The following is a 26,909-nucleotide window of genomic DNA, read 5'->3' as shown; positions in this document are numbered from 1 at the left end:
TCACACCTGGCCTGGCAGAAATGCCATTTTAAATTATTATTGTCCAGATGAATGTTTTCGTTCCTTTGAGGCAGGTCAGCCCCACAGACAGGGAGTCTCTATGTCCCTGCCCTGCCCAGTTCCCACACTTCCTTCGAACTAGACTTAGAAGTTACATCTATCCTCCCTGAATTTCTTATGAGATACATACTCTGTTTCTGCTGCTAAGAAGTGTGGCTAGTCATGTATTGCCATACATGCTGGTCATTGGTGAGTATTCAGAAATAACCAGTACTAACTTCTCACTGCCGTCTCCCCAACTCATGCCCACCTCTGTTCTAACGAGCTTTGCCTGAGATGCAGTGGAGACCTGCCTGCTGCCTCCACCACTGCAGATAAACAGCCCTTTGATGAAAACCCTGGTTAGCATGGCAGCAACCCTAAGAAAATGTGTACTCTCACCTTAGTTAATTTCCCCTGTTTGTAGTGCATTTCCCACTTTGTCAGTTGGTAATTGGAATTGAAAATGCTAGAGATAATCTCTGCTTGGATGTTTATAAAGAATTGCTCCCCTGGTGGAGGCTCCCTCGGCCCTGTCTTCTCAGATAATATACCTGGAATTTCAGTAGGAGAGTTTTTCCTGGTGTCTTTTAAATAAACTAGTGTGTGGTTAACTGTTGATACCAGATTGGCCCACATAACCCTCAGCTTTGTTAACTGTTCTCAGTTAACTCACTAGACTCACCCAGAAAGTGACTCACTGAATGCAAAGTGGTTTTTGGCAACCTTAGTCCAAATTCGAAGTTTTTTAAACAGCGTTGAGCAGAAATTGAAGTACTTTGATACACTGGAACTAAGAACAAAATTTCTGGCCTAATCTTTCATTACAGCCATTGCTGTAATGAATGTGGCCCGACATCCAGTGGACTCCTAAGCACTGATTCGTTTCTTTCAGCAGGACAGTGATATTTCATAGAGTAGTCATTTGTCCAAGGGACATGAGAGTAATGTTAATTTTCTCAGTCACATATGTGTTTTTCTTCTTTGCTGTGGGGCTTTGAAATTTTTTTTTCCTGTTCATGTCTCTTTTGAAGTTTTGTTTTTTTAAAACATATGGATTATCAGGATTTTCAACAACAGTAACTAACCTGTGAAAAATTGACCCTGGTCTTGTGCACCCGGCAGGTAAATACGCCATGCGAGACCTGGTGAACCGGCTTCCAGGCGGCAACGGCCCCAGCATATTGTCTGATGAGACCGTGGCAGCAATCTGCTGTGCTCTTCATGAGGTCACCAGCAAAAATATGGAGAATGCCAAAGCGCTGGCTGACTCAGGAGGTATTGAGAAGCTTGTGAACATAACCAAAGGCAGAGGAGACAGGCAAGTGTGTGGTGCCGGTGCCTGGGTCCCTGGACTGTCTTGGGGTGAGGGCCTTTAGAGGATCCACGCCTAGTTCACGGATTTATTTCTGGATTACTCATATGCTGAATAGCAGTCTACATCAGTAAGACCCATAACAGTGGGAGGGGCTGATTTGTCATGTATTGCCATCCCCTTTAATATAGTGTAGCCACGCCTCCTCTCTCTACTCCGGTTGCTGTAACAAAATGCTGTGGGCTAGGGAGCTTATGAACAATAGAGGTTTGTTTCCCATAATCCCGTCACCTGTGAAATCCAGGATCAAGGCACCAAAAGATTGATGTCTGGTGCAAGCCCCTTTCTGGTTCTATAGAGTGACCTTTTTGTTTTCACATGGAAGACTCTTCAGGTAACTCTTCCCAAAGACTCCACCTCTCAGCACTGTCACATTGAGAGTTAGGAGTTGTGCACTGGAACTGTCTGGAGATTCAGCCCCCCTCAACTGTAGCCATCTCTAAAGCCACATGGTTCATGTCAGCTCCTAGAAGAACCAAAAGCACGAGGCTGGAGACAGTTCAGGGCCACCATTTCATTTGCACTTTGGGCTCTGTCAAGCCTAAGGCCCACTCTGCAAGAATGTCTTTTTAAATCGTGGCTTTTGAGATTGATTCTGCTGCCAAGTGCCCAGAAAGCATGAAAAGTGCCACTGCATGAGTGTGCTCTGGGCTTGGTCACACTTCTCCTTTTGCTTCTGGATGACAGTAACTGATGAAGCAGCACAAGTGGGCAGAACGAATCAGTAGCCAAATAGAGGCTTCTCATCATGGGGCTGTAGCTGTGACTAAATTTGTCTTAGTGTCAGATCAGCAAATGGAAGTGGGAATTCCAATGCCTACTCTGAACAGTAGGTCAGCAGCCACTGCACCCCTCCCCCTCCACCCCATTCCCTCTACATTCACTCTGGCCCTGACTCACTCCCCTTGTGTGTTATTTGAGTCTTCCTCTAGAATCTCACTCCCGCAGTGGCTGGGGCTTTGTCCTCTCATCCGCTGTTGTATCCTTAACAACAAGAACAAAGCTTGGCCCTGGTAACATGTGGCGCATAGGAACGCTTTGTTAATTAGCTGGGATTCACATTACAGCTCAACTAGTCTTTCGCTTGATACCTCAAAGGAATTGTTAAAATATAGGAATGATGCAGGAAACCAGCCTTACCTGACAGAAGCCACATGTGTCATTTCAGCCTTAATTCTTGCATTCTTAAAATGTCATTAGTAACAAATGCATACAATATGTTTGTTTTGATTTTTTTTTTTCCACTCAAATAAGGGTCCATCCTGTAGCCCAGGCTGGCCTTGAATTCTTACTGCTTTAGTCTTCTGAGTTCTAGGATTACAAGAGTAAGTCACCACACTCTACCTTTCCTTTTAAGAAAATGAAAATTTTCAGGCAGTTAAGACCCCATTCCACTGGCTCCCTCTGCAGCCTACAGACAGACAGACAGACACACACACACACACACACACACACACACACACACACACACACACACACACACACACAGAGTCATATGATCACCTATGCACTCTAAAAAATTCGCCTTGTAGAAATGCTCAGCCAGTGACAAGGCATGCAAGAATGCATATGTACAATATACACATAAATATGTATGTAAGTCTAATCTCTTAATCAAAGCCAAAAATTCAGAACTTCTTGAACCAGGCAGAGCTGGAAAGATGGCTCGCTGCTCTTGCAGAGGTCCTGGGTTTGGTCTGTAGCACCCTCTTCTGGGCTCTGAGGACACTAGCCATGTACATGGTACACGTACATACATGCAAAACTCATACACATAAATAAAAATAAATAAATACCTTTAAAAATGGAAAGGAAAGAAGGAAGTCTTGAACCAAATCCAGTTGTGGCTGGTTTCCCTGCATTTCACTCCCCTCACAGTTTGTCCCCGTATTTTTTTGCCTACTTGATGTCCACTTGCTGTTCTCAGTGCCCGGCTTACATCAGTGAACAGATCACAAGACAGCATTCCAGAGCCAAGGCAGATGAGGGGCCCAGTGAATAACAGCAACAGAGCTTAGTGATGGTGCCCGCAAGGGCAAACGACTAAATCAGGGAAGGTGACAGAGCATGTCAGGGAGAAAGAAGTGACCTGGAAGGCCTCACGGTGATAGCAGGGAGCAGACCTGGAGATGGAAGGGAGGGCAGCTCTCGGGGACAGAGTGTTCTGCAAGGCAGCTATGCCAGGGAGGACAGCAGAACCTGCTGTGACTGAGACCGAGCTAGTATGAGAAAGAAGAAAGAAAAGGGACAGTCAGAGAACAATAGGACCTTACTATGAGCAGAGGAAGGGCATGGTCAGTTACCCTTGTGGAAAGATGGGCATGACCTCACTCCCCCAGACTAGTGCAGCAGCTACAGCGATGAAGACAGCAGCATCTCTGGTGAGGTGAAAGGCAACTCAAAATGAGAGTGTTGTAATCAACTCCCACTCCCATGTTTTTCTCAGAAGAGGTTATCCCAAGGCAGGGAAGCCTGCAGGAGGACCACCAGGGATTTTCTCTGGACTTGGATGCTTAGCAATAACTATTAGACGACATCCAGTGAGCATGTGGTCAGCGGGAGAGGGGCAGGCTGGGTACAGGGCCTACGCTCCAGCTGGAAAAATACACTTGGGGGTCAGTGGCATCTAAATGACTTGTTTATAGAAGTGAAGATTGACAGATGTCAGGGAGATGAGGACCCCAAAATGAGCCCAGAAAGGAGTGGCCAGAACTGAGTCTGCAGAAGCATGCACTAACTCAGAGACCAAGTGAAAAGAGAAGATGAAAGGCAGGCAAGAGTCAGGGGCCCCTGCTTACTCAGGTAGGACGAGGTCTGGTCACTGCGTACAGTAGTGTGGAGGTGTGAGTTTAAGAGGAGATGAGAGGTGTAGATAACAGCTTTGAGGGGACCCCCCTGTGCTGCAAAGGTGAGAAGGCACCTTTGCATCTCTCAGGAATCCACTTTCTGCACACAATCCATCCTGCGACTTTGGCTGCTATAGCTTGCGGCCTGAGTCTCTCAGAGCGAACGACCCTGTCGCCTCCCTTCATTAAACCACCATCTCTCTCCAGGTCCTCTCTGAAAGTGGTGAAGGCGGCAGCCCAGGTCTTAAATACATTGTGGCAGTATCGGGACCTCCGGAGCATTTACAAAAAGGTAAACATTCCAGAACAGCCTTCCTCGTAGCACACATTGCTAGTCATTACAGCAACGAAGTGCCATTACTAGTTTTGAGACATTTCTTTTTCTCCACAGGATGGGTGGAGTCAGAACCATTTCATTACACCTGTGTCCACGCTAGAGCGAGACCGATTCAAGTCACACCCTTCTTTGTCCACCACCAACCAACAGATGTCACCCATCATTCAATCAGGTCAGTGGGCATTTGTGTGACAGAATTGTTCTGAAAGCATGAACTAATTCATCCTTGTACTTTAGCACTGCCCATCAACCCAAGAGCCTGCTCTGACCACAGTACTGTTAACAGCCCACTCTCTTCCATTTGAAAAGATAATACAGCTTGCATCAGCAGCAGTACATTTAAAAAAAAAAACAAAAACAAAAAAACAGGGTCTGTCCCCACACCTGGATGCTGGCTACTTCACCAGGTTTGGGGTGGGACCCTGGCATCTGCATTTGACCAGCTGGACCAACAACCTGATGTAGAGTCCTGGGAGGTGGTGGGTAATTTAAGATGCACTGGCTGACTAGGAATGTCTGTGCCAACTTTGCACAAGTGTTAAGTCTCTTTATTGCTGCTGCTGTTGCTTTGGGCAGCATTTTTGTTTTGTTTTTTTTTCTCGGTTTTTTGGTGAAACTTCTCAGGAACAGACTCCTTGACCTTAGATCTTTCTAGCTTTGCAGTGACTCGTGTCGGGCTGCTTTGCAGACCCACACCCACCCAACCCCACCTCACAATGTGGCTTTCTAGAAAGTTCCCTGGAGTTTTAAGCTGAGGTCTTGGCAACTGTGCCACCGCCGTTTGCAGAGTGTAGCTTTAATGGAAAGGATGTTTTGAGTTTCACACTAAATTAAACGTAAAGAAACCTTGTGACTGTGAAGCCAAGCCAGTGCTGTGACTTTGATTCTTACCTGGATGAAACAGGAAAAATGATGCTTCTTGCTTTGATTCGGCTTTCAATCACACATTCCCACACATATATTATCTGTTGTCCTCAGCCGTGCTGCCTCTGACAATCCTATCGCTCATGTGGACAAATGTGGACAAAAAGACTAATATCCATGCCTGGGGGCTCTGGCCACATAATGGAATGTCTGTGCTGGGAGTTTCTTGTTTGTTTACCTTCTTGGGTCGCTTTAAAAAAAAAAAATAATTATACCTACTGTGTGTGGTAGATATGTCTTGCTTTAAAATTATGAGCTGTTTCATTCAACAAGAACTCTACTTGTTTTGGACACCCCTGATAAGCCTTCATACTGTTCTTTTATTAAAAAAAAAAAAAAAAAAAAAAAAAAACTCAGTATGTCCAGGACTCAGGAATAGGGATGTCAGGGAAGCCAGTAGAGGTGGCTGCCAGGCACGGGGCTTTCGAACAAGCACAGAATCATCCCAAACAGATTGGCACACAGCTATTTTGCAGTAGAATTGCTATGTGGGCCTCTCACACATACGAGCAGAAGTGCTAGTGGCCCCCACTCCTGTCTCTCAGCTGTCTGGGGCATCTGCTCATGGGCCTTGTTAGTGTCACCCCAAAGGGAAGCCAGTCTCTCCTGGCCTGCCATCTCCCCAAAAGTGAGGTGGGAGGAGCACATAGACACGAGCAGCCCGGTGTCAGTGAAGGGACAGCACCTGAAAAGAATGACCCAACCAGGGCCCTCCGAAGGCATGGCTGTGCCGAGCCACAGGGGCTAAGGCTGGAGGACCACCACTTTCAAGTGAATCGGTAAAGACATGGCCACTTATCTGTAATTAGCTTTCCTACAAACCACACTGTTGGGTGGGGGGGGGCTTATGGGACCTGTTGACCTGTTTCTTCCTTCCTGGCCAAAAAAAAAAAAAAAAAAAAAAAAACTGTTCAAAAGGGAACCCTTTTGGTAGATGGCTACCATTATCAGTTGTGTGAGGTGTGTGGCCTGGGCTAGGGGGTCACATGATCTCCGGACATTAGAGCACCTTGAAGAGAATTTACATGTTATACGACTGGGCACTTCTAGGCGCACACAGATATTTTTTAATGAACAAAAATCACAACATGCCATAAAACCTGTTACCAAATATATGTATGTAAATGCTGACAAGAGTATTTATAAGCAGCTAACCCATGATTGTCCAGTAGAAGTAACTCTTGTGTGGCTAAGTTACTCCACTCGGTTTCCAAGGGTGGGTCACAGCTCTGAGTCACACTGCTGCCCGCCACCCTGTACTCTGGGCTCCTGCAGCTGGCTGCTTGCTGCAGCTAGGGCATCAGCCCAAATGTCACCCTTGCTGGTATGGGAATGTACCGTGTGTTCATGGTCCTTGGGGTCTGGCTGCTCTTCTTGTTTGGCAACTCTAAGAGCTGATTTGGCTGACAAATTGCTAATGAGCACTTGGTTTTCTGGAGCTGACAATCTGATTTCTCTCTCTTTTCCCCTTTCCTTCCTTTGCCTCTCCCTTCAGTTGGCAGTACCTCTTCCTCACCAGCACTGTTAGGAATCAGAGAGCCTCGCTCTGAATACGATAGGACCCAGCCACCTATGCAGTATTACAATAGCCAAGGGGATACCACACATAAAGGCCTGTACCCTGGTAAGAAGCCAGTTGGGTGTGTGATGCAATACCTGGAGGAACCACATTTCTGGGCACTCAGACAGTGTCCTGAAAACTAGCCCGTGCTTATATCGAGATAGTCCCCCAGCAGCAAACCATATCCCTGTCCCCTCTCTACTACTGCCAGGATTGTTGCCTTTTGTGCTTATTTTAAATAAATGAAGCCATTATAGTTATAAGACAGCTACAAATTTAAAAAGAGCACTAGAGCCACTCATCACTTCTGGCTGCCCCAGGTGCCATTCTCTTTGCTCCTGTCCCCTCCTGCTCTATCAAGAGTCCCTTACGTATCAGAACCAAGGGCCCAATGCATGTAGCTTTGCAGGAGCTGCATAGACCCTCTAGACTGACCCATTTCTAAACTCAAACTGATCAGGAGCAATTGAGTCCATTTAGTTTTTCATGGAAAAGAGTTTGAGTGAATTGTAGACTATGATTTTCCTCAAGCGTGATTATTTTTTAAGAAAATAGTATTGTAGTGTTAATACTTTTATATCCTGTTCAGGAAGATGTGTATAAAGGTTAATTGGTCCATTCTCAAATATTTGGAAAATTAAAACTACTCTAGAACAAGTCATGAGCTGCTGCAAAACATTACTTTTTTTTTTTTTTTTTTTTTTTTTTTTTGAGGAAAAAGAGGGAGGGGGAAATGCCTATTTATTAAAAAGGAATAAATGAAAGCGGATGGCAACTTAACTACTGCTGGGGGAGGAGTCTGAACTGTACCGTTGTCTTTGAAATTGTGATTTCACAGGACTATTTACTAATCAAGTATTGTTACCATGGCAATTAATAGCTCAGAAAATTGCAGATGCTCCATTTCAAATACCAGGCTCTGTGCAGAAGGAAACACGCATACAAGCTGAAGGCAGGCAGCCTCCCGTCTACAGCAGCCCCTCTGTAGAGACTGCCTCTTGAGCATGCACCCTTTATCTTTGCTTGCTTCAATAAACTTAATTTGCTTGGAGTATGCTTTATTTTCCTTATTAAAAAAATTAAAACCTTTGCTAGTTTTAGCAGTAATAGAAAGGCAACTAGGGATGTCATCAGGAGTCTGCCCCGGGCTCCTGAAGACACTTGCCGAATTACCAAGTACTTTTCCATTTACTACATACTTAATCATAGCAGATCCAAGACTGTGCCTCTCCTCTGTGTAGCTTGCTGCTTTGAACATGGCTATGCCTGCCCTGTCCAGAACCCAGGGTCTGAATCACAGCTGCTCTAAAGGCACAAGGTGCATTCTAATGTTGCATTTCCCATCTCTGTGATTCACGCTGTGGCCCTAGAAGAGGGGTGAATGATCCTCAGCTCAGCACAGGGAGCTATGTACTGCTCAAATCCAACTGCAGAAACCCCCTAGACTGAGCAGAGCTTGAGACAGCCCCTCTCAGCATGGGTTCTGAATTTACATGCTTCTTGCTAACACACATGCGCATGCGCACATACACACACACACACACACACACAGTCTTTTTTTTTTTTTTTTTTTTTTTGCTGCTAGCCTCCCAGGCCCAGGATGTGCTGTCCACATTCAGGGAGCCTGAACTGCTGCCCTTCTGTCTATGCTGGCACTAGGGAAAGCAGGACCAACATAACTTGGTGAACCAGAGTAATAAACATTAGTTTTAATTTAATAAACTATTTTCTTACAGGCTCCAGCAAACCTTCACCAATTTACATCAGTTCCTATTCCTCACCAGCAAGAGAACAAAATAGACGGCTACAGGTGAATTTGCAATGTCATTTGTACAGAAGGCTGGTTAGCAGTCACACAGTAAGGGGACACTGGTGAGAGCTGGGCCTCAATGCACGGCCAAAGAAGCATCCCCTGAGGAGCTTTGCTTCTCAGACCCTCTTGTGGGTCAAATAAATTGTCTCCATCAGTGCTTCTAAGACTGCATGCCTCTGGCGAGGAGGAGAAACCTCTGGTGCATGCTCTTTGTCCTTCACTAGTTTCCATCTCTGACTTAGTTCTTCCCATTAACCTAGAAAGACTCTTCCAACTTTGGGTGAGACAAAGTTGGTGAGCAAAACCTCTCAGCCTCATTGTTCTCTCTGGACACTTCCTCCATCATCATGACACCCTCCTCATCCAAGCTTCATGGTTTAAAAACCCTGAGTCTGCAGCTCCCTTATGAGGGCCTTCCCAAGCTAGCCCCTGGGACTATACTGACACACACCCCTTTCAACCACAAAACTAGGGCTTCCTAGTCAGAACAGCATTGTGTCCTTCCAATTAAGAGTGTTCTAAGACCCCCTTCTACACCATAACCTTTTTTACTTAGCTAGGAAGAGAAGAATTCCCCTCATTACTAATAATTTATGCTCTACTTTTTAGCAGTTTTGTTTTGTGACTGGGTCTTATTGTTGTTCCTGCTGATCTCAAACTTTTGAGCTAAATTGACCCTTCCTTTTCTGCCACAGGAGTAGCCAGGATTTCACACCCAGCTTATGCTATTTCTTTTTAAGTCAAGAGAAATCAAACTCTACCTTTAAAAGAGGAGATAGCTAGCCAAGTATATTTTTTTTTAACTCTGAAGTGCCATCATGTCAGAATGCCAATACCTATGTGGTCAGGTCAAAGTAAGACAGCACAAAATGACATGGGGGGACCAGTGCCCTGTGTGGATGGTAACATGTGACACTTCATTTTCTTCAGAGGACATCAGTGGAAGTCCTTGCCTCCACAGTGCTATTTGCTCATGTGTCTGCAACTTTGTTATCTTCCTGCCTTGAGATTGCTTGTCCTCTAATAGTACACTGTACACAAGAGTTCATGACACTGTATTACATCTCTTAAAATTGAGTGGTGGATTCACTTACAATCATAATTATAATTATCTGAGAATCTAAAACCCCAGCCCTCAAGTATGTCCATGATATGCTTAACTTTCCTGTGCAAAGCTGCCTCCTCCACATCCCATGCCACTTCCCACTGAGGGCCTATGCTCTCCTGGGGCCTCCAGGCAGGACTTGAGCAAACAAAGCCAGCTTGCCTATAAACATAATTTAAAATCCTCCCTACTGTGAGTAAACATGGTGTGCACCTGAAACAGCTTGCCCCCTTTAGCCCATAAAAACTTTAAAATGTAAATGGGAAGCCCACATCAGTGTTCTTTCCATGTGTGTTTTTAAAATGCTCTCACTCGACTTTCTGTTTTTGCCAGCAGCATCCACAGCTGTACTATCAAGATGATTCCACCAGGAAGACCTTGGATGCATACAGGTTGTACTTGCAGTCTCCTCGTAGCTATGAAGACCCTTATTTTGATGACCGAGTTCACTTTCCAGCTTCTACTGATTACTCAACACAGTATGGACTGAAATCAACCACAAATTACGTAGACTTTTATTCCACTAAACGACCTTCTTACAGAGCCGAACAGTACCCAGGGTCCCCGGACTCATGGGTGTAGCATCAAGACGCCTATTGGGGGACTCTTTCTTGCTAACTTTGCTTGGATTGAGGTGAAAAGTCCGTCTTGCTGATTTGATGATGAAATGTGAAAGTGAAATGGAAGGAATGAGTGAAGAGTATTTTTTTTCTTTTTTTGAGGAATTTTCAGGGAAGTGAGGAAACTCTTGGGAGAGGACGTTCTAAGCTCTGTGTAGGTGTTAGGTCTAATTACTTGTAGATTCTAGTGGTGAAGGTGTGGGTGATGTGAGGAGAGGTTTGAGAAATGGATGAAATGAGATGGGGTATGTGTAGGTCAAATCAAATTACAGATGATTTTTTTAATGTGAATAAAGTTATGTTCAGATAGTTTGTACAGAGAAAAAAAATAATAAAATGGATGCCCTTCATGTTTTATTGCTATTACTAAATGTCAAGATTGTATGCTATTATGTCTTGTAAAAATTTATTCTGTTGGTGTAAATATGGAAATGCCACATTGGTTAAGTGCCATCATTTGTAATGCAGTGTGTCGTTTGAAAAGAGATTTGAAGAACTGACAGCCTAAAACACAAAGGGGAAGCCCAAGGAACTATTAGCGGCTGACACAAACCCTGACATCCTGTTTTCAGTGAGTAGTGACCCCTGGAAGCACAAAGCTCAGTGTGACAGCAGCGCCATGCTCATCCCGCCTCTTTCACAGGACACTTCACTGCCATTTTCTATGCACATGGAAGAATAATAAATGTGGAAATTTCATCCTTGAAACTGTGTTCTGGTCCCCTTCTTCTGAGTGAGATATGGAAAACAGATCAAGTCTTTTGTGAGATGGGCCACACTGGACAGTGACAATGTGGCTGCTACCTTACTGACCTCAGTCTCTGTATTTCTTGGAGTGTTTGTTTGTTTATTTGTTTTAACTTGATACCCACCCTAGTTTTAGCAGGTTCTGCTTTGTTCTAGCCTTCTAGATGTATTTAACATCTTTTTACCTAAGGGATATTACAGCTGGCATCCTGGCCATACTACATTGGCAAGGACCACTTACAGCATCATTTTTTGAAACTAAGTCATTACATATGGACAGTTGGGCATTTGCTTGTGTGGCATCAATGTTAGAAGCCAACACTGATTCTAAATAATTATTGTGCTTAGTATTTGTTAGATTATAGACAGCCTTGGAGGGAGACAGCCCCACAGATATTGTAAGCATGCCCCAGTGCTACTCTGCAGCATTGTGACTATAGAAGAGACCCAAGAAATAGTACTTTCCTGAGTTGAAAACAGCCTGAGGTTAGGATTCGAAGTAAAATGGGTCCAATGTAGGCAGGAAAGTAACTGAATCCTGCAAATGATGAGACTTTCTGAACTCTAGGCTTTGCAAGGGACACCTAAGACAGCTGGCAGGGTCATGCTGTCTGCCACACGTGCCCTGGCTGGACAGAGGAAACAGCCTTCTGTATAACAAGTCACTGGATGTTCCTGAGGGACTGACACAGACTTTTGGACTTCACACCTATTTGATCTCACGTTCCTGACCCTGGTTCCTTGGTACCTGGGTTTACGTAAAGGCTATTTGCTGAAAGGCAGAAAAACTGGAGCCTCCAATGCTGATTGACAGGAACTGTTTCTTTTAGTGATGATTTTGGCAACACTTACTGCAACTAATGCAGATCACAGTTGGGAAGAACTCATTTGGGCCTCCCGAAAGACCTCATGTAGCAAGAAAGGGGCCATGGTGAGAGAGAGCAGATCTGAGGCCTTTAAATCTAACTTGTGCCTGGAGAAAAGTTGCAGGTATAAACCTGCATCATTGATCATAGAGATAGACTCACCCCCTCCAGCAGTGAAAGCAAACACAACCTGCTAAAACTGTTCAGTCATTGTCGTGATCCTGATAGTACCAAATAGCATCAGCCCACAGCAAGAGGTGTGTGGTCTGCAGGGCCAGGGCCAACTGAGAATAAGCCCTGAACAGAACCAGTCAGAAAGCTAGAGCAATTCACCCTGACTCAACCTTCGAAGTATCTGAGCAACTTCTGCTAGATGAGGCTCTAGCCAACCAGGACCAACAAAACACACGGTGTGGACCAAGCAAGCCTGTCCTTCCTGCCAAAGAGCTCCCTGGCTAAGTGTGTATAGTGCAGAATGTGCAGACCTCTTGTTTCCTAGATACCATCCAGCCTTATATCCAATGCATTTAGACTTCAATGTCAGAATATGGAGTTTACCAAGGAGGGAGGAGTGAGTGGGGAGTATTGTCACAGAACAATATCTTAAACTCAGAAAGCCATGAGACTTTCTGCTGGAACATGTGTGCAAGTGTGTGTGTTTAGCCTGCACTCATGCATGTATGCCACATATGTGTCTAATTTCCAGAGATGAGAAGGCTTTGGATGCCTTGGAACTAGAGTTACAGGTGGCTGGGAGCCATGTGGATGCTAGGAACAGAATCTAGGTCTTTCGCAAGAGCAACAGGTGCCGTCTCTCTAGCCCCCTAGATTCAAAGGATTACACCCTTTGAAGATCATGAACTCCTCCTAAGTATTGGAAATCATGACCACATAGCATTCCCATCATTTAATTCCTGGCCGATGTTTGTCCACCTTATTGCTGATTCTTATACAGAAATACTATTTTTGAGTCCTTCCTAAGTACTAATGGTTACACATACATGATCAGTTCACTCTCACAGCCAATGTATGACATTCCATTTTATAAATCCTGAAACAAACAAGAATAAATCACTAAAGGTCACAGCCAGTAAGTGACCAAGGCAGGGGTAGCTGTGTGGTCTAAACTGAATGCTGGTGGCAAATTCTAACTACATACTGTCTATTAGATATTGATCATCACTACCTTAAATTTACCAAAGGGAATTATTATTATCTATAAGTTAAAAGCAACCATAAATTGACTATTTAAGCATGAAAGATAGTTCAGCACATAAAATGCTTACTAGGCAAGTTGACGACCTGAGTTCAGTCCCACATGGAAGTAGAAGAGGACTTCTGACTGCCACATGCATGCCATGGCACATGTGATCACACACATACAATAACATTTAAATATTGTAAATAGCTACTAAAAGTAAAAATATCCTCAAATCTACCTTGTCCACTGTGACGTCACACGAGCCTCACTGAAAACCGTGAATCGTGATCACTCCATTGTGAGCGTTGGGAACTCACTCTGTGAGCCATGTCTATTAGCAAGGACGTCTGTCCCCATGCGATCCTAGCATCATGAGGCCTCAGTAATACCCTTAAGTCAACACTCTTGTCAATCCATCAGACTGTGGCTTTGTTTCCACTGTCAAACTGAACTACAGAGAAAAACATTTGAAAATGTGGCCATTATTATCTATGTATTTCCTTTATTTTGAGTACTACTGTTTATAGTAACATTATTCCTAATAGTCAAAACCTGGAGGCAACACAACTATCCTCCAGCAGAATAGATAAACACAAATTTTATCCAAGAATGGGAGAAATTGCAACATATATTTGTATCTTAAAATATTAGTTGACAATAAACAATGAGCCACAAATATGACCTGGACAAATACCAAAAAAAAAAAAAAAAAAAAAAAAAACATGTTGTTCCAAAGAAGGAAGAGATTGGCAGAGTGTACATGCTGAATGATTCTCATACAATAACAGGAAGATTCCCTTAAGGTAATAGTGGCGAGGACCACAATGTCCACAAAGGGGGCCGTGGGCAAGGACTACTTGAGATGATGGTAATGTCCTCTAACTTAATAATGACACAGGAGTATACATGCAGCAAGTCTTCAAAATATACACATCAGATCTACATTTCACTGTGTCAAATTACATCAATAATCACCCCCCAAAAGAACTTCCAAGGAAAAGGGAGTTGGGAGAAGGACCTGCAGAAGTGGAAGTAACGAGAGAATAATGAAAAGTAAATATGATCAAAATGTACATGTATGAAAACATAGTGAGACTTATTATGTATACTTAATATATGCTAATAAAGCTATCCCAGTAAAGTAACAATAGTCAGTAAAGAAATAACATAGCCTGAGACATAGTTTAATGACCTACCATTAAAGTTATAGTTATTTGTCTCTTCTGAATTAAAAAATGCAATTTATTATCAACCTTAACAAAATAGCCTCAGTTTCTCATGCAAAGGTTCCAGAAAAAGAATCCCTTTATATTATGTACACTAGCCTGTTTAAAAAACAAAACAAAATAAACGTTGTGTGTTGACAAGAGAGTAATTTAAGAAGGCTCAGGCTTTCTTGTGTTTGAAAGCATTGCCAAGAGAGAGGAATATGGAACCCTTTTACCTAATGATCCAAAGAGATGTGTAAATAAACGCCCCATCTGCCTCAGAGTTCCCCCGACTACAGGGAAGGAGTGTGGGAGTAGACCCCTTTCAGCCAAGTTTCAGAGAGGCATCATCAGAAAGCTCACAGAACAGTGACATCGAGATCTCTCAGGGCAGACTTGGAAACCAAGGGAGAGCTTTGCTTCTGGTCAAGGAGACCCTTTTCGGGAGGAAGCAAACTTAACTGTTAATTGGTGTGCAGCTGGAAAGGGGATTCAGAGAGCATGGAGGCTAGAGGAGCTTGGGGATTCCACAGCAGCTTTGACAGACAGAGCTTTTTAGTTCACTTTGCTGATCCATGTCCAGGGCTGAACTGGGTCTCAGAGCCAGGAGAACACAGGTCAGCTGAGTCTGGTCCACTTCTGTCTCCCTCCCTTTACACCTCCATCTTGATTTACCCTGTGACAGCAGTCTGCTGCTCATTCGAATAGTAGCTTGATCTGATTGGCTGTCACTATGAATGCCCTCATTCGGGACCCTCCTCAAAGGCTGCAGACACAAAAAAGAAATTTTTAGCAAGCAAATTATGACTTGAATTGTGTCTGTTTTAGTGCCTTTCCTTGTTTTTATGTCAGCAGCTTCTCTAGAAGCAGCTGGCATGTCCCCTAAGTGGCTGTTTGTGCCTATTGCTGTTGCCTAATTCTAACTTGAAATCACTGAAAAACATTCTGTACTGTCATAATCATTTGCATAAGCCATAACTAGCTTTTTCATTATTAAACTCCCATCTACCAGTTAGGGGAATTTTGATAAAGACTTAATGATATGATGCACTATTTTACTCTCTATTCATAGACAGGAGCTCATTCCAGAGCTGACCAATGCATTGGCTCAGAAAATAAAATTAATCACAACTTATGCGGGATCAAAGGTATAATTCTGAAATCAGAGGGGAAGTATCCAATTCTCCCTTCACAAATCTCTTGTAACTGTTTACTCCCCAGAAGGCAGCACCCCTGAAATGTGCCGTTGTCTGCTGGCAATGAAACGTAATATGTTTGGCTCCTGGTGCCTTGATAAGCTGCCATACCCACTCAGTGCTAATCTAATGAAAAGACTTCAGGGAAGAAGGCAGGCCCTCTAGGGGCTCTTTTTTGATTCTTCAGTTGCTAGGGCTGTCCCAGACCAATCCCACTGAGCTGTTAACTCCTTTCTAAGAGTGAGAAAGATGGTGTTCAGGTATGCCCAGGTTTCTGAGGGCTGAGGGCAAACAGGGAATCTTGCTTGGCCTGAAGTCTGAGCTGACAAAAAGAATCCATCCAGCCAATGTGGGGGGGGGGGGTCTCACAGGCTCTTCATTAAAGACTGCTGAGAGAGAGAGAGAGAGAGAGAGAGAGAGAGAGAGAGAGAGAGTCATTCTCAGGGATGAACCTAAGCAGTCAGCCATAGAGACATATACATACAGACTCAGCAAGGTATCTGTCTACTACTCACCCCCACAAAAATCAACAATAAAGAAAAAAGACCAGGAATCTGGGGACTAACAACCTAGGAGGAGATGGTAGTTGGGAGGGGCATGCTGTTAAAAGAGGAAGATGCAAAACACTTTGCATTTAGAGAACAGGACCGATGCACAGGAATTAGCTTGAAAGAAACCCCTGCAGCAGCCTCCTGCATGGAGCTACCTGGATATAGTTTCCTTGGGATTTCTTTTCTCCATGTTCAGTCATCAAGTTACTCCGGAGACACTGCAGCTGTGTGGCTTTCTGGAGGAGCAGATTTAGGCAGCATGCAAATGATGTTGAGCTTACAGGCTTGCAGAATACAGGAGCTGTGGGTAGCGGAAGCTTACCAGATTTCAAAGGAAGGACTTGGAAGCTAAGCAATGTGTTCAGAGTTGCCTCATGCAGGCCCCAAGAGTGCAATGTCTGAACCTAGAATGAAAGCAACTGCATTGGAGACCTTTGGAAGTTAGAAATACAAGCAATGTAGACAGCCTGACCAGAGAAGCCTCAGCCAGGAAAAGGGGCCCAAGAAACAGGCCATAATGACTTCAGCCAGGAGGGCTGTGGGGATAGGCCTGTGGAAGCCATTTGGTGCTCACATTATGGCACTCTGTGTCCCACTCTGTTGCAGGACCTCATGTTTGACCTGCTGGATCTGGTCTAGGATTGGTGTATCTTCCTATTCCTTCCACTTGGAAATGAAGATTCACCCTGTGCCTTTATATATTTGAGTATGTTACTAGTATTTCTTATGGGTGTTCAAAGCTTGTTTGCCTTGAGTTTCAGGAGAGAATTCAGACTTGGGCTTTTCAATAATAATGAAACAGTTAAGACTTTGGGGACTCTGAGATGGGATAAATGCATGTACTTTTGTAGTAGGTCCTAGTGAGTGGTAAAACCTCAGTAGTGGACCTACTATGAGGAAGTTAAATCACTGGGGGAGTGCCTTTGAAGGGGATATTGAGAGCCCAGAGCCTCTGTCTCTCTGCTTCTTGTTTACTTTAAGGTAAAGAGTTTGCATTACCACAAGCTCGCCCAAATATTCCGCATTGCCACCAGCCCAACAGAAACTACACAACAAAACCAACTGACCATGGGCAGAATGTTACAAGCACTTTCCTGTCAGAGTCTTGTCAGTTCCAAAATAACACAGAGAGACTCTATTAGTTATAAAGCTGTTGGCAAATTACTACAATTTCTTATTGGCTAGCTCTGTCTTAAATATTAACCCATAATCACTAATACATGTATTTCTACATGGTCTTATCTTACCGAACACCAGACTCACGTCCTTTCTTTCCAAGATCACATCTCAACTCCACTACATTTCCCAGAATCCTCCACCTCTCCTAGTCCCATCTATCTTGCCTTCCTATTTGCAAACAGTTTTTTATTCATTAACCCATAAGAGAAAAATATTTATAGAATGACATTCCCATCAGCAGAAAACTTTGAAACTATAAATCTTTCTTGAAGAATAAGAAAGAACACATCTTTTGTTTTTGTATATGAGAGAGAGAGAGAAAGTCCCACCTGTATGACTGGTGCTCTCAGAGGCCAGAAAGAGTGTATCAGAACCTTTGGAGCTAATGTCATGGGCAGTTTTGAGCTACCAAGCACGGATGCTGAGATCCAAATCCAGGTCCTCTGGGGCTCTCACTCCATTCCCTCTTTTCTCCTTTCAACTTGATCTATCACAGCTATGCCACAATGGTGGAAAGCTAACATAAGGAAGGAACTTTGTCTGGCTGGTAAGAACAAAGTCCCAGCAATCGTGGTTGATTCTACAAGACAAGTTGTAAAATGTTCTGTTTGTATCTTTTCTTCACTATTTTCAGAGATGACCAAAATAAGACTTTCTAAAGTTAATATGGTGGTTCTACCAATGTCTGCATAGCCCAAAGTTCTGTCCTTCTATCCCTGTGGGTGTACCCTCACCCTCATGGCTTCCCTTCTGGCTTCTGGAACTCCGACTAACACAGACACATTCTGCATCAAGTAGAAAAATTGAGAAAGTAAAGTTTGCCAGGTGAGTCAACCTCTTAAGAAACTTGCCTGGAATGCCCAACCATGTATCTCACTGAACATCCTTCCTGAGAAGACAGGAAACTGGAAAGCTTTTTAAACTGAGCCCCTTGCCAGTTCTACTCATGCAGAGATTCTGTTAGTGAGGGAAATAAGGGATGGATGGAAGAAGTATTCTTAATCTCTGCCCAAGATTACCAATGATGTGAGGAGGTGATTTCTGTACTGCTATTATTCTATTCCTATGAATGGAATGTCCAACCTGTGTTGTATTAATTCCATAGTTGAGCAGAAGACATTGTACCCATCTCTCCTAAACATGAGAAGACAACAAAGCTGGATTTTAAAAATCTTAAGTTTAGGTAAGAACCCCAGGCAATTCATACCCTAAAGGTTAATGGAGGAAAACGACTAACCATCAGTCTCTGGCCATGGGGAATCTCATAGGTGTTAAGGTACTGGATCCCTCATCCATTGTAATATGCAGAATCTTCTATATTCTGTGCCCACAAAAGATCATCCTAGCAAGGGTTCTATAGTTAAAAACAAACAAAAATAATGGTGCAGCCAGGTATGGTGGCTCATGCCTTTAACCCAAGCACTCACAAGGTAGAGGAAGGAGGATTCCTGTGAGTTTGAGGCCAACCTGATCTACATATAGAGTTCCACAACAATCAGGGCTACATTATTTTGTCTCAAAATAAAACATAATGGTGGATCATATGTGTCCAGTGCCTAACCTCATGGGTAGCTCCCTCAAGCCTGTGGCTATGTGTTCCTGCGTCCTCAGCCACCCAGGAGAGTCACTACAGTTCTGTTTCTGGCACATCCTCCTACAATATTCTAGACACTGTAGGGAGCTGGGAGGCTAATGAATTTACCTTTGCCCCAAGACTCTGCAAACCTTGACCTACTGCCAAGTCCGGGATGTGCTGTCAAAGACAGCCTCAGAGAACAGGGGAACTTGAACTTGGTTTTATTTAAAGCACTAGGGAACCTGTGAGACTGGCTGGGTCTGCAGGAAGGAGGAACCCAGAGAACTGAGTTCAAGAAGAGGGTAAAGAGTGAGAGAAAGTGCACTGGATTCCAGCTATTGCTTGAGGGGGAGGGTGAAATAAGTGGCAGATATCTGACCTCTCCTAATAAAAACAGTAACACCTGTGCACTGAGCATTTTCTAGGCTCTTGGGTGCCAAGGACTGTGTCATGGGCTCAACCCACATTATTCCACTCACAAAAATCCCAACATGGTTACGAGAATTCAGACGTGTAACTGGTGGCTCAGGGTCACACCAGCTGAGGTTTGAAGCCAGGGAAAGCCAAAAAGTCTCACCTTTGGGGCTCTGTGTTTTCTAAGTTAATGATGACTTAAACCCTTGACCAGCCCTCTTATCAGACAGGAGTCTCTGGTAGCTTCACGGTCTACTGAGCTTCAAGAATGCAAACATTACCTTAGTGAAGCTAACTCATGTCAACAGTTACAGTTTTTAAAAAGAGAATCCACAAGTGACACACAAGTGACTTCTAAAAGAGAGACTTCTCTCCACCTTGTCCAATTCCACCACCCCCTGGTCAACCTCCAGAAGCAGCTCACCTGAGGACAGTTGGCCCCCCTGGCAGGAGGCTCAGAAGATCAGCTTGGAAATGGAGCTATCAGCCTCAGCTGGGAGAAGTGTGGTTAACCTGCCTAGCTGTTATGGGGGGAAAAAAAAATCATCCCTGGGAACAGATCATTTCAGGCATTACAGACATTCTGGAAGACATAGAAGCTTTTTCTCATCTTCTTCATAGACATTTTTATCCTTTACTGCTTTTCAGAAGCAATGGAGGTGTAGACTAGACAGGTGTTTGGTTGTGTAAACAAATGTCTTCAACAGTAACATCAGGAAGGTTTCACATGGTCCAGCCTTTGACCCTTGCCCCCCATACACCTGGGAAAATCACTGTGGGAGTGACATGCATGTGGCAGAGGAGGCTTTTCACCTCATAGTGACCTCATATGAGCAGAAAGCAGAGGGTGACCAGGGACCAAGTATAGCAGTCAAAGCCGTACTCTCGGAGATTTACTTCCTCCAGCTTGGCTACACTTCCCCAAACAGAGCCAGCAGCCAAGGACCATCACTCAGCAATTGTGGAGGCATGTCACATTCCAAAAGAAGCCAGCTGAGGAAGTGAGGAAAATCCAAGGGCTCAGTTGGCTAGGTGAAGTCCAGAGCACTTGGCACCCATCTCTCAAGGTGGGATCATCAAGTCACCTGCACTTGGGGGAGGCTGGACATCTTGGTTGAGTAAGTTCGGCTCATGCTGGTATCTACAAAAGCCTGATTTTTGTTCTGAATTAAGCTATCATTCCCAAGCCTCCTCGCAACAGAGAAAGTCTACACATCTTCCAACACATGTCCCCTCTGCATCCCAAGCCCTTACCCACGTGATAAAAATGTGGCTGTACCTGAGTCTACAGAAAGCTCAGCACACTCAAACCTGTGGCCTGCCTCTTTAGTGCACACAGACCAAACCAGATGTCTAAAGAGAAAGCAGGCTTCTTCCCTGGGAGTGGGAAGGAAGGGGGAGGTTCTTCTCCAATGCCTCAGGGCTAGCACAAACCAAGGAAAAAATCCCACCTTGCTAACCTGGGCCAAAGAATTGAAGGATTAAAGCCTGTGAGTGTGTACACCCTGACTGACAAGAGTCTCGATCCAAAAAAAAAATACTCTTCAACTGTCTCCTACAATATTCTAGACACAAGGGACACACAGGCCAAAGCTTCCACAGAACTCATTCTGGAGAGAATGACCGAGCCTGGGATTGAAAGTAGATTTCCCACTTCTATCTTCCCCACCCCACATGGCCTCTGAGGCAACCAAACCCACAGGATGGGCCTGAGCTGACCTCGCTGTCTTCAGTTATTACTGCTGTGATGAAACACCATGACCAAAAGCAACTGCAGAAGGAAGGGTTTGGCTTTCATATCCTGAATCACAGGCCACTAAGAAAAGCCAAGGCAGGAACTCAAACTGGGCAGGAACCCGAAGGCAAGAGCAAACACAGAAGCTACGGAAGAGTGCTGCTTAGTGGCTTGCTCCCACTGGGCCCTCCCTGTCTGTCAATCACTAAGAAAATGCTCTACAGGCTTGCTGATCTTATGGAGGCATTTTTTTTAAATCGAGGTTCCCTCCTCTCAGATGATTATAGCTTGTGTCAATTTGACATAGAACTACCCAGCACAATCGACCCCTTTCAACCAGACAGGCACATACATCACGTTAAAACCTCCCTTTCTTGTTCATCCAAAAAAAAAAAAAAAAAAAAATACACCTTAATAGCAACATCCCTATATAAAACACACTTTAAAAATTCAAACTCTCAAACTCTTAAAATAGTCAAACTGTCTTTAAAAGTTCAAAGTCTCTCAACTGTAGGCTCCTATGAAACCAAAATAAGTTAAACATTTCCTTATTCCAAGACAGAAGAGCCAAGGCACAGTCACAATCCAATCAAAGTAACCCAAACAGCAACAGTATAAAGATAGTTCAGTTTCACTCACACCTACGGACGCCTCCAAAAGCTCTATCCTCTGCAACCCACAAAGACTGTCTCCTAGGCTCCGGCTGCTCTACACCACTTTTGCTGGTGTCCTTGGGGGTCACCCCTTGGGCCCGGCGTCTCCAAAATGCTGGGGTCTTCTGCTGCAACTGGGCTTCACTGAACCAACAGCCTCTCCTGGGCTCTCTTCAGAGACTCCAGCCCTGCCACACAGCGCCACGCCACAGTTGCTCTCCATGGCCTTCATGCCTTCAAAACCAGTACCACCTGGGTGATTCACAACTCACAGTTCAGCTGCCAGCACAACGTATAACCTTGGCAGCCTAAGCTATGTGCTGACCCTAAAGAAACCTGTTCCAGATCTCACCTGGTTGATGCTGAATCGCCGCTAATTTCTCAGCTCCCCTTGACCAGCATTCATTGCCCCAGAAAATCATCAGTTTTACTTCAGTGGTTATGGTTTCTTGTTAATTACAGCTGATTCTTCAGCCCCAGCTGACCAGAACCACAGATTCTTAGTGAGACATCTCAAATGATCCCTATAGAGCTTTGCTTCCCTCTGAAACTTCACAAGCGAAGCCTCCATCCTCTATACTGTTCTCAGCATTATCTTCTAATCTTCCAAGTTCTCACAGCAGCTCACCAAGTTTGAACACTCAGTGGCCTTTCCAGCCTGTCTTAGTTAAGGTTTCAATTGCTTTGAAGAGACACCTCAACCATGGCAACTCTTATAAATGAAAAATTTCATTTGGGTGGCTTACAGTTTCAGAGGTTTAGTCCAGTATCATCATGGCCAGACATAGTGGCATTGCAGGCAGACATGGTGCTGGCGAAAGAGCTTGAGAGTTCGACATCTAGATCCACTGGGCATAGCTTGAGCATAGGAGACCTCAAAGCCCAACCCCACAGTGACACACTTCCTACTCCAACAAGGCCACACCTCCTAATAGTAACACTCCCCATGAGCTTATGGAGGCCAATTACATCCAAACTAGCACACAGCCCAAAGTTCCAAAGTCCTTCCACGGTCCTCCAAAAACATCTGATCAGGTGTGTCACAGCAGTACCCCATGATCCTGGTACCAACTTCTGTCTTAGGGTTATTATTGCTGTGTTGAAACACCATAACCAAAAGCAACTTGTGGAAGAAAAGATTTATTTGGTTTACATATCCTGAATCACAGTCCACTGAGGGAAGCCAAGGCAGGAATTCAAACTGGGAAGGAACCGTGCTGCTTACTGCCTTCCTTCTCCTGGCTTGAGACAACACACACACACACACACACACACACACACACACACACACACACAGAGAGAGAGAGAGAGAGAGAGAGAGAGAGAGAGAGAGAGAGAGAGAGAGAGAGAGAGAGAGAGCCAGGGGGGCAACTTTACTCACATTGTGTTGGACCACCTCCTGTCAATAACAAATTAAGAAAATGCCCTAAAAGCTTGCCAACAGACTGATCTTACAGAGGCATTTTTTTCAACTGAAGTTCTCTTGCTCTGAAGACTAGCTTGTGTCAAATTGACATAAAACTAGCTGGTACACTTCCCAATCAAGCAGCATCCACAAGAGAGACCAGAGAAACCAGAGTGGAGAACCTCCCACAGCCATCCTACAAGTGTACAGGTCTATCAGCCTATCAGTGTTTATCCATAGGCATAAAACACAAAACTTTGAGAGGGTTCACCTTAGCCCAGTTGCTCACAAGACACAATAAATAAAGTCCTCACATAGATTATTTCAGCAGGGGCTTGAAAAGAAAATTCTACTGTCTTGACTTCATTCAGAGGTGAGAAAGATCAGCAAAGGGAATTTAAGAAACCTATCTCTGCTGAGGAGCACCAAAAAGGAGGATCACAGAGTGCTGTCAACAGCTTTATGGGGCTCCATGCTCTTCTGGCCAAGGTGGAGTAGGCCAAACAGAGCTTTCCAACCCTTACAGCATGATGTTCTGTGAATAGTTGTACTTCACTATCTCCAGGATCCTGTGCTTCTGACCAGATCCAGAAAGCCTCCATGTCTGCTTCCCTCTTCAAAGCTTCACATTCCCTCCATCCTCCTGCCTACCATCAGGTTGGGGTGGATACTTCCCAGTCTATATCACTCCCCACTGAAATCACACCTGCACATTCCCAGAGTGCAGGGTACAACCAGGCCTGCTGCCCCTTGCTGTGGTGGCTTAAATGAGAATGAACCCCACAGGTTCGTATATCTGAATGTTGGAACTGTTTAGGAAGGACTAGGAGGTGTAGCCTTGTTTGAGGAGATGTGTCACTGGAGGTGGGCTTTGGGGTTTCAAAAACCCATGACATTCAAAGTGAATGAGCTTGCTCTCTCTCTTTGTCTCTCTGTCTCTGTCTGTCTGTCTGTCTGTCTGTCTCTCTCTCTCTCTCTCTCTCTCTCTCTCTCTCTCTCTCTATCTCTCTCTGACTCATGCTTTTGGATTATATATAAAGCTCTCGGCTACTGCTCCAGCCTCATGCCTGCCTGCTACCTTGTTTTCTGCCACCATAATGGTCATGGACACTCTAACCCTCTGGAACCATGAGCCCCAAATTAAATGCTTTCTTCTATAAGTTGCTTTGGCCATGATTTTATCACAGCAATAGAAAAGCAGCTACCAGGACTTTTCTATATATGTTTGGATACTAACCAGTGGCCGGTGCCTCAAGATACCAGATCATTCTTCTCTGCCAAGTTCATCATTTTCCCTAAGTGTGCTATTTACACCCTTGGGTCTATCCAATACCACAAAGAGAAGGTTTATGACTAAATAAGTCTGGAAGTGCAATGTGGTGTATTTCCTATAGAGATTCACAATGCCTTAAAGTTCACATCGGAGGCTTTAAGAAGACATACAATAAATACCAGAATCAGAGTACATAAAAGTTATTTCCCCTGACTCATGAGTGACAGTTCTTTTTTCACTTACAAGTTTGTGCAGCATTTAATTAAAATATACCTTCTTAGACTAAATTTGAAATTTAAAATAGTCTAAACATCTAGATCCATTTATTTATTTAAGCAGTCAAGTGTGGATACATAATGTAGCCCAGAGACACTAATGACATGTGTGCCGTACACAAGGTAACTTCAGTAGTACCCCAGAGAACATTTGTGAATGAGTGTTCTCTGTATTTATACTTATGATATTAGACATAAAACTCTGGAACTGGTGGCATTGCTCACTAGGAGACTGATTGTCTAGCACACAAGAGCACTGGATTTGATTCTCAGCAAAACAAGCATTCAAGAAAGGAAGAAAATGTAAAACTCTAAAACTCAAAAATTCATTTACAAAGCTAAACCCAGTATACAAATCACCACTGTAATAAATTGCCACTGTAAATTATCCATTTTACAAAATTAATAAATAACTGCAATTTAGATTTTGTTTGCTTTAGTTTTATGCTTCTCATTTATGTCTGGCTAGATTCTCCAACTTCTGCTAGCGTGACATCACATGTCATGGAGACTCAGCACAACACCACTATGTGCTCATGAGAGAATAAAGTATATGGGAAATGGCAAGTTTTGACTTTGGGGACTCCCTGAAAGGGTCTCTGGACCCCAAGGATCTACACTACCCTTCGAAACCTACTGCTTTAGATAACTGGCCCACTTCCTTCCTTCTTTGCACACCCACGAGAGAAATAGAGACAAAGATGTCTCCCCAGTCCTGTGACTAATAAATTCCCCAATATGCCGTTGTCCCTCTTGTGAGCTTGGCCTGCCCATCAATCCCCAGCCAGAGCTCCTTCCTCGCCCCTCCCAGTCACTGTCCATTGTGGCTCCTAGGAGCCAGCAGAGCAGAGGTCAGCTTGTACATTCTTGCCTCAGAGGATTTAAAGATTTTTGATCTATAGAATTTCATTAAAGCCATAGGGCCCCAAGATAGTCATTGTCCAAACACAGATATTGCTTTCATTTGTAAGCCACCTAATTCCTGCACAAAATGGATTTAAGCTTTATCTATAATCCATGCTCTGTTCTCCTGCAGGGTTCCCATGGCTCCATGATACGAGGCAGCCAAGAAGATTCATCTTTTGTTCCTCTTCTCACATAGGAAAAGATGAAACAGTCTTTCATCTTTGCCCCATGGAGGTCTGAAGCCTAGACACAAAAGGGAACCTGAACCCAGGAAAGAAAAACAACAGACCTGAGTGTAAAAGCCATATGCTGCCAGTTCCCCCATGCAGAGCCCCTTACCCTGGGCCAGCTCCCTGAGACCCGCTGAAGGAAAGGTCTAGGGGAGCAGAGAATAGGTGGAAAGACCTAAGGCAAACTCCCAGACACAGCAAGCAAATCTCGCCCCTTGGGCCAAAATAAGAGAAAAGGATTCCTCAAGGACCCTGCTTCATGCCAATGTTATAGCTAGATCTCTGGTTGCTCTGCAAGCCCTTGTGTTTGTGAGGCTGGGGTTGTAGAGTTGCTTTTGGTATAATAAAGTGAAAAGATGCAATAAAGAAGGTTGGAGAGATAATTACCTAGATCTTCACCCTTCTGAAACAGAGAAAAACACCTCTTGTGTGGAGAAGACAAAGTTTGATTTTTGAAATTAAGGGGGTAGAATATAGATCCTGACTTGGTCAGTGTCTAACATGGTGGCCTGGGACACAGGATATGGCTATCTGAGTCAGTTTTATCCTCCATGTTCAATGAGTTGATTGGAGAATTTGCCAAGCTAGTCCATGTCATGTATTGACCTAAAGTTAAAAATTTGTATTCTTTAAAAAGGTAATATAAAGAGTACAGAAGACCAGTCATAGACAAGGAGAAAAGTCTATAAGCAACACAACTGATTAAAAAGAGTTATCAAAAGGAATTCTTAAAACTCAACAATAATTTAAATGATTTTAAAATGGGAAAAACTCTAAACACCACACCAGAAAAAAAAAAAGATACAGAGATGGTTGGTAAGTGTATAAAAATAAGTCATTATATGCCATCTAGGAATTTCAAATTACAACAGAG

The 26,909-nt window shown here is 44.0% G+C and overlaps 1 protein-coding gene across 17 annotated transcripts in view; it reads left to right on the top strand.

The window, feature by feature from the left end:
• The window catches only part of Pkp4 (plakophilin 4), a 208,669-nt gene extending 197,341 nt beyond the window's left edge, over window positions 1-11,328 (top strand). For 9 of the 17 annotated variants that reach the window (XM_051184651.1, XM_051184646.1, XM_051184644.1 and 6 more), the window contains 6 exons: window positions 1,165-1,360; window positions 4,468-4,552; window positions 4,652-4,769; window positions 7,017-7,145; window positions 8,819-8,892; window positions 10,334-11,328. In XM_051184651.1, the coding sequence (XP_051040608.1) occupies window positions 1,165-1,360; window positions 4,468-4,552; window positions 4,652-4,769; window positions 7,017-7,145; window positions 8,819-8,892; window positions 10,334-10,582 (851 nt within the window). In that variant the 3' untranslated portion in view covers window positions 10,583-11,328. The remainder of the gene's footprint in view (window positions 1-1,164; window positions 1,361-4,467; window positions 4,553-4,651; window positions 4,770-7,016; window positions 7,146-8,818; window positions 8,893-10,333) is intronic. The other 8 variants (XM_051184648.1, XM_051184647.1, XM_051184645.1 and 5 more) reach the window with 3 other exon arrangements.
• Window positions 11,329-26,909: the final 15,581 nt, after the last annotated feature.

The sequence above is a fragment of the Phodopus roborovskii genome, unplaced genomic scaffold, assembly GCF_943737965.1.
Source record: "Phodopus roborovskii unplaced genomic scaffold, PHOROB, whole genome shotgun sequence".
Lineage (NCBI taxonomy): Eukaryota > Metazoa > Chordata > Mammalia > Rodentia > Cricetidae > Phodopus > Phodopus roborovskii.
The sequence above is the reverse complement of the archived record's forward strand: the minus strand, read 5'-3'. Positions and strand labels throughout refer to the sequence as shown.